This window comes from Salmo trutta, chromosome 24, assembly GCF_901001165.1.
Source record: "Salmo trutta chromosome 24, fSalTru1.1, whole genome shotgun sequence".
Taxonomy (NCBI): domain Eukaryota; kingdom Metazoa; phylum Chordata; class Actinopteri; order Salmoniformes; family Salmonidae; genus Salmo; species Salmo trutta.
Genome location: NC_042980.1, coordinates 11,503,981 through 11,519,795, shown reverse-complemented (window position 1 = coordinate 11,519,795; position 15,815 = coordinate 11,503,981). Strand labels below are relative to the sequence as shown.

General features: G+C 41.7%; 1 protein-coding gene across 3 annotated transcripts in view; it reads right to left on the bottom strand.

Annotated features, from left to right (window-relative positions):
- Nucleotides 1–13,027: 13,027 nt before the first annotated feature.
- LOC115160690 (myosin light chain kinase, smooth muscle) overlaps nucleotides 13,028–15,815 on the bottom strand; it is a 104,746-nt gene continuing 101,958 nt past the window's right edge. For all 3 annotated transcript variants that reach the window (XM_029710946.1, XM_029710947.1, XM_029710948.1), the window contains one exon: nucleotides 13,028–15,421. In XM_029710946.1, the coding sequence (XP_029566806.1) occupies nucleotides 15,186–15,421 (236 nt within the window). In that variant the 3' untranslated portion in view covers nucleotides 13,028–15,185. The remainder of the gene's footprint in view (nucleotides 15,422–15,815) is intronic.

Sequence of the window (15,815 nt, the reverse complement as noted above, 5' to 3'; positions counted from 1 at the left end):
AGTTCAGTGACTTTCAACGTGCCACTGTCATCGGATGCCACCATTCCAACAAGCCAGTTCGTCAAATTTCTGCCCTGGTCAACTGTAAGTGCTGTTACTGTGAAGTAGAAACGTCTAGGAGCAACAACAGCCCAGCCGCGAAGTGGTAGGCCACACAAGCTCACAGAACGGGACCGGCGAGTGCTAAAGCACATAGCACATAAAATCATCTGTCCTCGGTTGCAACACTCACTACCGAGTTCCAAACTGCCTCTGTTAGCAATGTCAGCACAAGAACTGCACACAAGCCTAAGATCACCATGCCAAGCGTCAACTGGAGTGGAGTAAAGCTCACTGCCATTGAAATCTGGAGCAGTGGAAACGCGTTCTCTGGAGTGATTAATCACGCTTCACCATCTGGCAGTAGGACGGACAAATCTGCTTTTGGCGAATGCCAGGAGAACACTACCTGCCCCAATGCATAGTGCCAACTGTACAGTTTGATGGAGGAGGAATAATGGTCTGGGTCTGTTTTTCATGGTTCGGGCTAGGCCCCTTAGTTCCAGTGAAGTGAAATCTTAACGCTACAACATACAATGACATTCTAGACGATTCTGTTCTTCCAATTTTGTGCAACAGTTTGGGGAAGGTCCTTTCTCTTTTTCAACATGACAATGGCCCCCGTACACAAATCAAGGTCCATACAGAAATTGTTTGTCAAGATCGGTGTGGAAGAACTTGACTGGCCTGCACAGATCCCTGACCTCAACCCCATCAAACACCTTTGGGATGAATTGGAACGCCGACTGAGAGCCAGGCCTAATCGCTCAACATCAGTGCCCGACCTCACTAATGCTCTGTGTGGCTGAATGGAAGAAAGTCCCCGCAGAAATGTTCCTACATCTAGTGGAAAGCATTCCCAGAAGAGTGGAGGCTGTTATAGCAGCAAAAGGGGGACTGTCACGCCCTGACTATAGAGAGCCCTTGTTTCTCTATGGTGTAGTAGGTCAGGGCGTGACTAGGAGGTATTCTAGTTTAGAATTTCTATGTTGTGTTCTAGTTTTATTTTCTATGTTGGTGTTTTGTATGGTTCCCAATTAGAGACAGCTGGTAATTGTTGTCTCTAATTGGGGATCATATTTAAGTAGCTATTTTTCCCACCTGTGTTTGTGGGATATTGTTTTGTGTTTGTGCACCACGTAGTCACATTTCATTGTTCGTTTATTGATATATTTTGTTTGGCTAAGTTTCACTTTGGAATAAAGATGTGGAACTCTACACACGCTGCGCCTTGGTCCGCTCATTTCCAAGACCGTGACAAGGACCAACTCCATGCCCATGATTTTAGAATGAGATGTTCGACGAGCAGGCGTCCACATACTTTTGGTCATGCAGTGTTAAAAGTGCAATATTTGAAGTTACCGATTTTTTCCCCTTTGCAACTCATTGCAGGCATACAACAACAATTATAATACCTGTTTTAAAACCAGTAAGCCTATCTTAATAACATTTTCATTACAATCATGCCCTTTTTTTATTACATAATATTATCACCTTCATCACATAGCTATAATAATTGGCCTTTCTTTTTAGGCCTTAGGGGCTCAACAACTAGCCTATTATTCTGTACACAAAACGCTACAAATTAGCCAATGAACATACAGAACAGTAGTGCTCAGCAGAGCTATGCCTGTAAAATACACAACAATGAACATACCAACAACAGTCAACAATAGCAGGGTCTCTCTCAGACGTCTGCAGTGGAGAGCAGCCAAGGCCGTGGAGTGAGTGGGATAGACACAGACATGATGCTGCAGCTGATGAGGCAGCGCACCGTAGATGGTGTGTGTGTGTGTGTGTGTGTGTGTGTGTGTGTGTGTGTGTGTGTGTGTGTGTGTGTGTGTGTGTGTGTGTGTGTGTGTGTGTGTGTGTGTGTGTGTGTGTGGGTGGATGGATGGAGATGGGAATGAGAGACATTGATTTCCTGTTGGAGGGTGGGGGTGGAGGGTGGGGGTGGTTGCAGACATGCCAGGGCCTCAGCTGGCTGAGAAAGGCAGAGAGACAGGGTGTTAGTAGTCAAATCAAATCAAATTCTATTTGTCACATGCGCCGAATACAACTGGTGGAGACCTTACAGTACAATACCCCTAAGCCCTTAACCAACAATGCAGTTTTAAGAAAATACATTAAAAAAAGTAAGAGATAAAAATAACTAATAATTAAAGAGCAGCCAGTGAATAACAATAGCGGGGCTATATACAGGGGGTACCGGAATAGAGTCAATGTGCGGGGGCACCGGTGTCGAGGTAATTGAGATAATATGTACATGTAGGTAGAGATTTTAAAGTGACTATGCATAGATAATAACAGAGAGTAGCAGCAGCGTGGGGGGGGGGGCAATGTAAATAGTCAGGGTAGCCATTTGATTAGTAGTCCTATGGAACTGAAGAGAAGCTAAACAGACAAAAACATATTTTTCTATGACAACTGCTAGGCTAAACACTATGGTATATGTTTTGTGTCACAATGAAGAATGACCTAATAGACACCTCCAGAGAAGGCTCTTTTGGCCTAATCCACATAGAAGAATGGGAGAATATGGTGCTTCAGGGGGGAGACAGCCCACAGCTGCTCAGTGTTGCGAGGCCTAGAGAAATTCCCACTAAGGCAATCCTAAGAGGGCCCAAAGTGCACCGCAAGGAAATGTAAAATGCCAAACAGATGCCCAAAATAAAGAGAGCACAATCAAATCTCTGTGTCAGGAATCTCCCAGGGACACCATTTCACAGATGTTGCTAAATTTGTCTACAAAGCTAAAGGAAGTAGTGTTCTTAAACGTCAGACTGCTCATGAGAGAGGGAGAAGACGTGGCACAAAGAGAACATTGTGGTAGAGCCACGACAGAGCCAGAGTTTGCAACCCTCCCTAACCCCAAAGTTGTCTGTTGATCAGTGGGCAAGATTTTACACATCACCCACATAGGGACACCGCTCAGGTCATTCTATAAACCACAGGAGGCTGCTGAGGGGAGAACGGCTTATACTAATGGCCGGAATGGAGCAAATGGAATGGCATCAAACACCTGGAAACCATGGAAACCATGTGTTTGATGTATTTGATACCGTTCCACCTATTCCGCTCCAGTCAATACCACAAGCCCGTTCTCCCCAGTTAAGGTGCCACCAACCTCCTGTGCTATAAACATAAATAAAATGTGACATTTCGAAAGGTCCATTTTAGTTCAGAGTAAACAGTGGTACAGGAGGTTGGAAGTCATCATTTTCAGGCCAATTAAGCATTGTGGACAGAATATTGGGCTTGTTAAAGTTTCCAGCTGAATGAAGGCCTTACACATATCTTGTCTATGCGTGTGTTAAGTCCTAAACTGAGAACGTAATGTCAGATGCATCATAGAATGAAGAGGCCCTCTAGTGCATATAAAGTGTATTACAGGGGAAATAAAATAAAGATGCAAAACACAGCATTCACACCACCTTGGAGGAAATATGATATATTTAAATGTGATTCACACAGCAAGAAGGAACATTTAAAACATAACTAGCACTAAACGTTGTTTCATAGACCTGCCAGTGTGTATTCCAGTCTAACGTGGTGGTACTGAAACTCATCTGTCGTGAGTCATCCAGATAAGCCTGAGGAAGCGGATTTTCAGAGCTAGGGCTCCCTAATAGTATTTCTGCTGAGTTATGTTTGTAATGGTTCAGCTACTCTCTGCAATGGAACTGCTACAGGCGACATACAACGTGTGCGCGTCCCAAATAGCACCCTACTCTCTCTATAGTTCACTACTTTTCCCATGGGCCCTGTGCACTTTATTGGGAACAGGGTGCCATTCGGGACGTAACCACTCCCAGTATAGAAAAATTGGAATTTAATAAGAAGTGCATCCATTCCAAGATAATTTGTTACTATTTACCTAATGACAATTCAGATACTTGACAACACAAGGGTAATCTGTTTTTTGTTACGTGATCGGTTTTCTGTATAGGTAAGGATAGTCTTGGCATTCAACCTTCATCAAATGAACAACAGTGGGGCTGGGGGAGGGGGAGGGGACCTGGAGGAGTCAGAGACAGAACTCTAAAGAGGATACTGTTGTTGGGACTTAGAGGAAGTCTTCTATTAGCAGAGAGAGAACCACACTGTGTTTACCCCACAATATCAATAAATCAAGGTTTCATGTTGAAACTTTAAATGCATCTCTACAGTGAAGAAGTTATGAGTCATGCATTTCATGACATACATACAGCGCCTATTACTTGAACATGATTACTCTGGTAAATTTTATATAAATAAATCAATGTTTTGAAAAGTAAAAAAAAACTTTTTTATTTATTTTTATTTTATTACTTTTTTGCATGTGCACCCAGTTCTCATCCTCAGAGGAAATGTATGCAAGTAAAGTACAAGGGTGGGCTGGTAGCCTCAAGGTTGAGAGGTGTTCCTGTCTGAATCCCAGGGCTGACAGGGTTCATCTGACAGGGCTCATCTGACAGGGCTCATCTGACAGGGCTAGGCTGGAGTGGTTGCTGGCATCAAAATAACACACATACAGCAGGTGACATTAAATTGTATAATGTGATCTGTGATCAAAGTTGATCCTCAGTTGAGTTGATGCGTTTGTCACATGGTCACTGATCTTTGGAACAAGAATACACAGAGCCAAGCCTCAAGAATCAATCAGACGTTATTATCTGCTGGCAATAAACTGGACTGAATGTTGCTGAACGTCTCACAGTTGTACATTAGTATCTTAATAGGCTCATAATATGATTATGAATATTAGGTAAAGGATTTACTACAGTCTTTACGCTACTTCATGTAGAAGTAGGGGAGAGAGGTACTAGAGAGAGAAGAAGTTTACCTGTAAGGGTATATATGAGTAAAAGGGGAAAGTCTGTAGATTTCTTGTACAAGCCTGAGCTGCAGAGTCTTTGGTAAAAACGTTGAATATATACAGTACCAGTCAAAAGTTTGGACATACCTACTCATTCAGGGGTTTTTCTTTATTTTTACTATTTTCTACAAGTGACTAGGCGTTGGGATTAATAATAATAATATTAAGAGTATAAAACAAAGTAGCAGCAGCGTATTTGTATTTACAGTATTATGGATCCCCATTAGCTGCTGCCGAAGCAGCAGCTAGTCTTCCTGGGGTCCAGCAAAATTAAGGCAGTTAATACAATTTTAAAACATTGCAATACATTCACAGATTTCACAACACACTGTGTGCCCTCAGGCGCCTACTCCACCACATATCTACAGTACTAAATCCATGTGTATGTATAGTGCATATGTTATTTTGTGTGTGTGTGTGTGTGTGTGTGTGTGTGTGTGTGTGTGTGTGTGTGTGTGTGTGTGTGTGTGTGTGTGTGTGTGTGTGTGTGTGTGTGTGTGTGTGTGTGTGTGTGTGTGTGTGTGTGTGTGTGCATACATATGTCTGTGCCAATGTTTGTGTTGCTTCACAGTCCCATCTGTTCCATAAGGTATTTTTTTATCTGTTTTTTAAATACAATTTTACTGCTTGTGTCAATTACTTGATGTGGAATAGAGTTCCATGTAGTCATGGCTCTATGTAGTACTATGTGCCTCCCATAGTCTGTTCTGGACTTGGGGACTGTGATGAGACATCTTGTGGCATGTCTTGTAGGGTATGTATGGGTGTCTGAGCTGTGTGCCAGTAGTTTAGACAGACAGCTCGGTGCATTCAACATGTCAATACCTCTCATAAATAAAAGTAGTGATGAAGTCAATCTCTCCTCCACTTTCAGCCAGGAGAGATTGACATGCATATTTACATTTACATTTAAGTCATTTAGCAGACGCTCTTATCCAGAGGGTGGTGCATTTGCCGTACCATGCGGTGATGCAGCCAGTCAAGATGCTCTCAATGGTGCAGCTGTTGAGGATCTGAGGGCCCATGAGAAATCTCTTCAGCCTCCTGAGGGGAAGAGGAGCTGTGCAGATGTGTATGTGGACCATGTTAAGTCCTTAGTGATGTGGACACCAAGGAACTTGAAGCTCTTAACCCACTCCCCTACAGCCTCGTCGATGTGAATGGGGCCGTGCTCGCCCCCGTTTCCTGTAGTCCACGATCAGCTCCTTTGTCTTGCTGACGTTGAGGGAGAGACTGTTGTCCTGGCACAACACTGCCAGGTCCCTGACCTCCTCCCTGTAGACTGTCTCATCACTGTCTGTGATCAGGTCTACCACCGTTGTGTCGTCAGCAAACTTAATGATGGTGTTGGAGTCGTGCGTGGCCACACAGTAGTACATCTGAATGTACTCATGTACAGTATGTTTTTTTTGAATAGTGAAACATTGTTATGGATTTAAATCAACAATTGTTTATGTAAAGTAGAAGACGTGAAGACATGTGAAGGTAAGAGGTGACCTCAACGTGATCAAGACAAAGGAGATGATTATGGACCATTCTCATCGATGGGGCTGTAGTGGAGCCGGTTGCAAGCTTCAAGTTCCTTGGTGTCCACATCAACAACAAACTAACATGGTCCAAACACACCAAGACAGTCATGAAGCGGGCACGACAAAGCCTATTCCCCCTCAGAAGACTGAAAAGATTTGGCATGGGTCCTCAGATCCTCAAAAGGTTTTACAGCTGCACCATCAAGAGCATCCTGACTGGTTTCATCACTGCCTGGTATGGCAACTGCTCGGCCTTCGACCGCAAGGCACTACAGAGGGTAATACGAACGGCCCAGTGCATCACTGGGGCCAAGCTTCCTGCCATCCAGGACCTCTATACTAGGCGGTGTCAGAGGAAGGCCCTAAAAATTATCCAGATTCCAGCCACCCTAGTCATAGACTGTTCTCTCTGCTACCGCACGGCAAGAGGTACCAAAGCGCCAAGTCTAGGTCCAAAAGACTTCTTAACAGCTTCTACCCCCAAGCCATAAGTCTCCTGAACAGCTAATCAAATGGCTACCCAGACTATTTGCATTGCCCCCCCCCCTTTTAAGGTGCTGCTACTCTCTGTTTATTATCTATGCATAGTCACTTTAACTCTACCTACATCTACATATTACCTGAATTACCTCGACTAACCAGTGCCGCCGCACATTGGCTCTGTACCGTTACCCCCTGTATATACCCTTACTATTGTTATTTTATTGCTGCTCTTTAATTATTAGTATTTTGTATTAAAAAAATGTACTTATCTATTTTTTACTTAACACTAATTATTCTTAAAACTACATTTGATTTGATTTTGTCACGTCCTGACCATAGAAAGATGTTATTTTCTATGGTAGAGTAGGTCAGGGCGTGACAGGGGGTGTTTTTCTATGTTTTCTATTTCTATGTTGTCAGATTCTAGGTTTATATTTCTATGTTAGGGTTTTGTTTGGGATGATCTCCAATTAGAGGCAGCTGGTCCTCGTTGTCTCTAATTGGAGATCATACTTAAGTAGGGTTTTTTTCCACCTGGGTTTGTGGGACATTGTTTTTTGACTAGTGTATGTTTCAACTCTGCATCACGGTTTGTTGTTCTTTAGTTTATGTATCGCATAGTTTCACAGTGTAAATAAAATGTGGAACGACACACGCTGCACTTTGGTCCGCTTCTCCTTACAACAACCGTGACAGATCTGACGTGTGTAAAATTGTGAAGTGTTTGTTACTGCAGGGGTGTTGGAGGGGGTGTATATTTTTGTGTGTAATTAATTAGGTAGAAATATTCTCCTGTAGCTAATTGACCTTGGAATCTGAGATTTATTACCATAAATATTATAAAATCATGATTTTCACGAGTGTTTGGTGCATGCTTTCGTCTATATTATATCCCCCCATTAATTTGTGGTTTAGGCTCCCACCATTTGGATTCTTTTGGAACTGCACGGTCCATGCATCATGACTAGCTCACATTAGTTAGCAGTAATGTGACCAACATCAGTCAACATGAGGCTTTTTTTTATTGCCGATCAAATATTGGACATGGTTTATGAAAACATTGCAACAAAATTATTACTTTTTCCAACCATTTTTCTTCTTGGAAAATTACGATGTAGTTATGCACTTGTAATTTGCATTTGCTAATACTGTAGATACCATTTTTAGCAAATAAACCCATATTCCATGGGTTTACTGACCAAAATCAATTGAATTAATATGTTGATAATAATAATGTTGATTATTTGGTGTCTGGAGAGCACAGCCCATGGAAGAAAGCAGTGAGATATGCAACAAAGCATTATGTTTCTGCAAAATGTTCAGTGCTAGCGAGCGGTGCGCTTCATTTCAGTCGTGCTGAGCCCCGGATGGTCTGAATGTCTAGTGACGTCCCTGGTCCAGAGTCCATAGTCCGTCATTATTTAGAATTCATTATTAGCTTTTCTTACACCTTTTTGACAACAATACCAAACCAATTATGTAAAGTCAAAGGAGTTTGAGGTTTAATGTCTCTTTATGTGTAACAGTGTCATTGGATGTCATCTGTTTGAAATGAGTTGAAGCTGTGTTTGTGTCTGCGCGAAACAGCTCTACTGCTCCACAGTGACTCCTTCCTCCAAGCTCCTTTAAATTCCTTCTGCATCATAGATTCCTGCTGTAGATAGTAGCATTCATGTTGTACTTCTTATTCTACAAATAAATATGTCTGCCTTGGATTGTAGGTGCTGTATTTTAGAGTTGACATTATCCTTGTCATTATATGTCTATTGTAGCTTTTAATTGAGCTGTGTTTATGTGAGTATTTGTGAATACGGAAATGTCATTAAACCAGAAATGTTTTCTCTTGAACAGATTAGTTTAAATTCATCACCACTGAAGATGATACGGACACTGATGTTGGTGAAGATGTCCCCCTTTGTCCTGTCACCTCTCACCTGAGGCCAGGTGACAGAGAGGACTGGCTATGAGGGCAGAGGGAGTCTGATCACCCAGGAGCTGGAGAGAGGCAATGTGTGTTTGAGGCTGAAAGACAGTCAGATCATGGATTCTACACACTGTATGTCAGTTCATCCATGGAGAACAGCAGGAGGCGGCTTCGGTGGATTTATGGGTCCATGACGGTGCTCTATAACGACACTATTACAGTATACTGTTTATAAACACCTAAACACTATGGCATTCAATTGGATAATATGACAGATGTTGATTTGAAGATAATAATGAATACATTTTGTTTTACATGATCATTATTCATGGATTTCCATCATGAATAATGGACAATTAGGAAAATAGTATTTGGGTGAGTAATTACTTATTTGGCTGTTTTGTTTATTGACATCCACAAGGGTTTACATAGCCCTGCCTCCTCCCACAATACTGTACAGTATATCTACCGTAGTACCCCATAATTTCCCCTAATTAAATTCATTACCAGAAATGGGCCAATAAAAACTTGCTGTTAATTAACCTAATGAAGCTAACCGGATCCCCTTGCTGCCCACAGTCCCTAAATGAGAGAGGATTGAGTTATTGGAGTAGTCTGATGCACTGTATCTTGCTCGTCCTGTATTCAAGTGATGTAGTCTACCACACATAACGCACCTCTGGTTTACACCATTAGTTCAGCCTCAAGAGTATTTACTACGTGAGACCCAGGGGGTCAAGCTGAAGAGGGAGGAATCAGCTGGTGAGCTTGGTAAGTGTGAGAGTCTGGAGGAGAGAAGATTGATATATATATCATGTTCCCAGAACCAATCAGTTTGACAGACTAATTCATGAACGATAATCTATAAATCAGTTAATAATGAACCATTAACTGATGCATCGATTGTCATTAATTAACCTGTCAAGCTGAATAATAATGTTCTAATATTGTTGATTTTATAATGGTTGATAATCTGATGACGGTTGACATCAGAGAGGCTGGATGAGTAAAACAAATTCTGTAAGGTTTTTGTATATATTTTTTATTTAAAAAAACATTTTTTCACCTTTATTTAACCAGGTAGGCTTTTTGTATTGATGAATGAATGGATGATTGAATTAATCTGTTTGGCAAATCAATCAGAAATCAATAACGCAAAATTGGTAAGTAATTAGATATCAAGGTGGAGAACAAAACTAGTGGAGAGAACATACATTTTGGTCATCAAATTAATATTATTAATCAAATAATCATCCATAATATTGTATTTTCCATAGGTGGGAGAAATGGAAAAACAACTGGAGGAAAAAGAGAAGGCAACAAGAGGAGATTAGGAAGACATTGAGTGAATCTAAAAAGGAGTTACAGGAGAGTAACAAGCAACTACAAGACAAGGAGAAACAAATCAAATAACTACTGGATGAGATGCCAGTAAAGAAAAAACTACTTGGTGAGATGGAACTATTCAGCTATGTATCACAATTCTAACAATTCTTACGTCACAGAAGCTATGCATTAACTTAACTGCATTATTTGTTTGGGACTGTGTATTCTTATGCACACTTTTCCAGTCATGCTGCCTGATGTTTTGTTTCCTGATTTTGAGCTGTGATTTTGACTGACTTACAACACCCCAAACAGTTCTGGGTGTTAAGTGGTTTGTGTTGTGTAACAGTGGGAGAAGAGACCCCACACTCCCACTGAGAAGGAGAAACGGCATGGAGTGGAATCCTCCACTCAGTGAGTTAATGTATTTTATATGGGTGGAGTTATTAACAGTGAGTTAATGTTTCTTACCCTGGGTTTTACAATGTTTTTAAAGTGGTCTGTGCTGTGTGTTGGTCAGTGCTGTGCGTTTTTCCTAGTTGTAAGTCAGCCTCAAACACACAAGTTTTCCTACAATAAAGTCCCCGGCCACTAGGAGTGCTGCCTCTGGATGAGCATTTTCTTGGTTGGTTACGGCCTTATACAGCTCGTATAAGGCCGTCTTAGTGCCAACATCAGTTTGGAGTGGTAAATAGACAGCTATGGAAAATATAAATGAATACTCTCTTGGTAAATATTGTGGTTTACAGCTTATCATGAGATACTCTACCTCAGGCGAGCAAAACCTCGAAACTTCTTTAATATTAGATTTCGTGCACCAGCTGTTATTTACAAATAGACACAAACCGCCACCCCTATAGATGCACCGAAAACCCAGCCAGCTGTATGTTATCCATGTCGTCGTTCAGCCACGACTCGGTGAAACATAAGATATTACAGTTTTTAGTGTCCCGTTGGTAGCATAGTTTTGGTCGGTGCTCATCCATTTTATTATCCAATGATTGTACGTTGGCTAATAGGACTGATGGTAGAGCCAGACTACTCACTCGCCGTCATATCCTTACAAGGCACCCCGACCTACGTCCCCGATATCACCGTCTCTTCATGCGAATGACAGGGATTTGGGCCTTGTCAGGTGTCTGAAGTAAATCCTTTGCGTCCGACTCCTTAAAGAAAAAAAATCTACATCCTGTACAAGGTGAGTAATCGTTGTCCTGATATCCAGAAGCTCTTTTCGGTCATAAGAGACGGTGGCAGAAACATTATGTACAAAATAACTTACAAATAATGTGAAAAAACACACAATAGCACAATTGGTTAGGAGACCGTAAAAAGGCAGCCATCTCCTCTGGCGCCATCATCAAGATGAGACAATGTTGGACTTTGCTGTCTGTGTGCTCTGGGACCCCCACCTTCCTCCTGGTCATACAGTACCCGTGGAGCTCCCCAAGGGCTGCTGGAGAGAATGGAGGAGATGTTTGCAGAGGGTTGTTGGGGACACACCCATGCTGACGGCCTGAAAGAGCAGAGCACTGAGCAGTTTCTCCAAGCAGGGAGTGAGGACCTCCAGCAGCTTGTAGAGAAACGTGGGAGCAGGTACCATGTCCTCAACATTAAGGATAGGGCCCATGTCACTCAGGTCTCAGATCTGCTGGAGCAGGTAGAGGAGATGGTGGGATAAAACAGATAGTGTTTCTACAGCAGTCAGACCTACCAGGAGGCAAAGGCCAAGGTCAGAGAAATGGAGGGAATAATACAAAAAAGAGGGGTGAGCAATGAGAGATGACACAGAAGCTTGAGAAGGAGCTGCAGGACTATCTGAAGAAAGATGCAGTAGTTCAGAAGCTCGAGGGAGATATCACGATACTTCATGAAATAATAACTGAATTAGAGACAGTTTATATTAGAAAAAATAAAAAAGAGCTGGTGAGGGAGACAGAACTAAAGAGATGTACAGAGAAGATGGAGATAGAGGAGAGACACAGGCAGGCTATTAAGGAGATAAGGGAGAGGCCAAAGTTGACACAGTGGGAAGCCTGATGAAGATAGTCCTGACTGATTTACAGAGGGACATAATCTCAAAGACTAAAGATGCAGAGGGAGTTCAGTAGACAGATGGAGAATGATAAGAGGGATGAAGGATGGAGTGACTGAAACAGAACTTGAAAGAGCTCAGTGAAGCTCACTCAGTGTTAGAGGAGACTGGTGTGAGGAAGAGGTCAGAGGGCACTGGGCTGGGTCAGGAGAAACTCATTATGTTGTCTTCTCCACAATCTGATGTGATTCACCATCTCAGTCCATGTGTAGAACCAGATCAGATCTACTGTCTGAATAAATGTCTGGTCCTATCCACTGTCTAGCGAAGGAAGGGGGGAAGGTTCTGTAAAGATTTTTGATGAGACGGACTTCCAAAGCAACGTACATTAGCGACCTTGCACTGGAATGGACTTTTAGAATGAGAGAACCACATTGTTTTCACCCCACACGATTTATATTTCTTGAATCAAAGTGCACAGCATGTTTCATGTTTAAACTTTCATTATAAAACACAAAGTTTGGATCTTGTATGCTGATTGATTGATTGCCGTTAGTTATTCACGATAATCCACAGGTAATGCCTATTAACAGTTAAATGTTATTTATCAATGCACATCCACTGTCCCACAGCCCAGCCAGGCCATTCATAAACTTGATCTCCTTTGGGAAGAAAGCATCTAGCGACCACAACGGAAATAAGTCCTTGTGCAATCCAGTCCCGTAAAAAAAAACAAAAAAAATAACATGTATTTTTATTTTAATCAATCAATCGATGAATACATTATTTCACACCATAGGAACCTCCTCCCAATCACAATACAACCAGCACGATTTTGTGATAAACATTTATTTAGTAACTGTGAGTAACTACACTTGTAGTGTTCTCATTACATGTAATCTGCAATTTGTCAAAATGATACATTTATAAAAAATTTAGAAATATAAATCTACATACATCTAATACAAAACAAATATAGATGTGATAATTCACTGGTCTGTTTAGTATTGCAAATTTGTAATATCGTGGACACGTGCTTGCAAGGAAGATCTCTAAACTGATGCTCAAATATGATCACATGACTCTGTGCTTAAATAAAAATACAATTTAAAAACATTTCTTGAAAGAGCCCAGGGTAATTGCAAATAACGCTGATAACACAAGCACACCAGTCACTTTGGGCTTGTTTGGTTGAGGAAGAAAAATGTAGATAACTTGAAGGAAATCAAATACCTTTAAATAAATGGATAAAGCACAAACAGCTGGAATGTGGTTAATGTCAAGGTAATGTTATAAATATTAACATCTGGAATCTGCTATAACTGAAAAGTAAGTAGAAAAGAAAGTGCACAAACATAGCGAAAGGTCATCAAGCCCATTTTCAACCCCATTTCTGAGTGTGCCGGAGAAGGCGAGTGTCTTAGCAACGCAGCTTTTAGGGTCGTTCCACGAAATAAGTGCCTTTTGCATCCCTTTCGATATTTAAAGTAGAAATTGTACACAAATATAGCATTTTAAAAGCCTGTCATATTAAACGAAGTGCCACATGGAAAACGAAATCAATCTGATTCGTAGCCCTTTACACTCGCAGCGTTGTGGGTTTTGACTTGACAGCCTTTCTGAACCTGAGCTCCTCGCCCGACAAAAAGTTGCCCCCATCCCTCCCGCTAAGTGGGAAACCGCCTTGACGTCACACAAGCAAGCCACGAGTCCAAATGTGCAGTTCACGTTTCCATATCATAAAACTCGTGTCATATACAGTGTCAACGTTTACGATCACTATGTTTGACGTACAGCTACAAGACGCCATGGAGTCACACCCTTGGTTGTTCTGAGCAGAACGAGCCCGTTTGTTTATTGTGAGAAACTCGCCGCGGTGCACACACCTGAATGCACTCATGACTCCTTTCAATGCTCAGCAAAATGAGGATCGGCTTCCCCGAATTGCATTGTGAAAGCCTAACCCTGTAATATCGTATGTTGTAACTTAGCTAGTCATGTTGGATGCAGGGTTGTGTTCCAAACAAAACAACGACAAGCATGTTGCTCCAGTTCCTCAAAGGCACAGCTAGGAGATCTAAAAAAATAAACGCCTTATAGTTGGAAGACTCTTTTGGTCATAAAAGTGCATTACAATTTCTTAGGAACAGTGTACACTTTGGAGAGGTGTGTGGCCACTTGAAGACACTAGTTAGTCCTCTCACTCAAACCCTTGTCATTTTGATGTCTTGTGTTGCACCTACCCCCCCACATTTGCCAGGGATATTCTTATCATGTTACTGAATGTATCCAGAGTATTTTCAGATTTCGTTATCAACAAAATGTGACGAAAAGCACATTAAATGTAAAATGCACATAAAATCAACAGTGTAATGTTTGGATTCAGTCTTGTGTCAGATGAACTGTTGTGTCATCTTTGGCCTACTAATTTCGCCATCATCTCAAAACTGGTCCCTTTCAATCGCTAACATGGTTATGCATATGCTTTTCATATTTCTTCTGTAAGAAACATTTCAACTTAGCCCTATCCATATAGGCCAGTGTAAAGGGCTAATATGAATAAAGACTTGCTAAAGTGCCAAAATTCAGCATTTTGTCCCTCTGTGCATCCTATTCCTTTTCAAATATATGTTTTTCAAAAGGAACATTGAACATCTGATAGTCAAATCATCGTGTAAAAGCAGGTGAGCAGGTTCTAATCTTTTTGGACATTTCCTGGTGTTTCGTGGTGGAAAACGGAGCGGGTCAAGAATAACACATCAACCTTGTTACCCATAGATACAGGCTAGAAATGTTTTAACAAGAAAAACATGTATTTGAAGCTTGCATTCAATTGCCCCTTCCTGTTGCACACAACATGCTTCCATTCCCCGTCACAAGGAAATAAGTTACACGACTCAAAAAGCACCTAATTGGTGGAACGACCCATTGAAGAGATTAAAGGCTAAACACAGGGAATATCATCTGTTAGTCTTGTACCGGTCGTACCGCTCATTCCTCCTCCTCCTCCTCCTCTTCCTCCATCACCTCCACCAGGAGTTCGGCTGTGCAAGTGGCCTCGCCTAGGCTGTTGACAGCCTTGACAGTGTATTTGGCATCGTCGTCGCCGTTCACTTCCGAGATAACTAGGCTGCAGTTGCCCTCCTCGTCGTAATCAATCTGGAAGTGGCGGGTCTCCTTGATCGGCTGTTCGTCTTTATACCACACCACCTCTGGATCAGGGTAGCCTGGGAAAACAAAAACAATCTTTATACTGTATATGTGTCTCAAATGGCACCTCCTATTGCCTGTAGAGTGCACTACTTTTGACCCGGGCCCATAGGGCATCGGGTCAACAGAAGTGCACTATATAGGGAATATAGTGTCATTTGGGATGCAAGGTGTGTCTCATTGGCTATTCATAGGATGTAGGTGGCATTAGAAATACAAATGGGATGAAACAGATGACATTGTTGTCCTTAATCCTGGTTTACTGACCTACGTCTATGGACAACCCTCGAGAGCAAAGCTTACACTGTGTGCTGCGTCCTAAAAATATATTGTCCTTCCTATTGTTTGGTTGATGGACTTCATGGCAGATGAATGGATTCAACACTTGTGACATACGTATATGTAAATGAG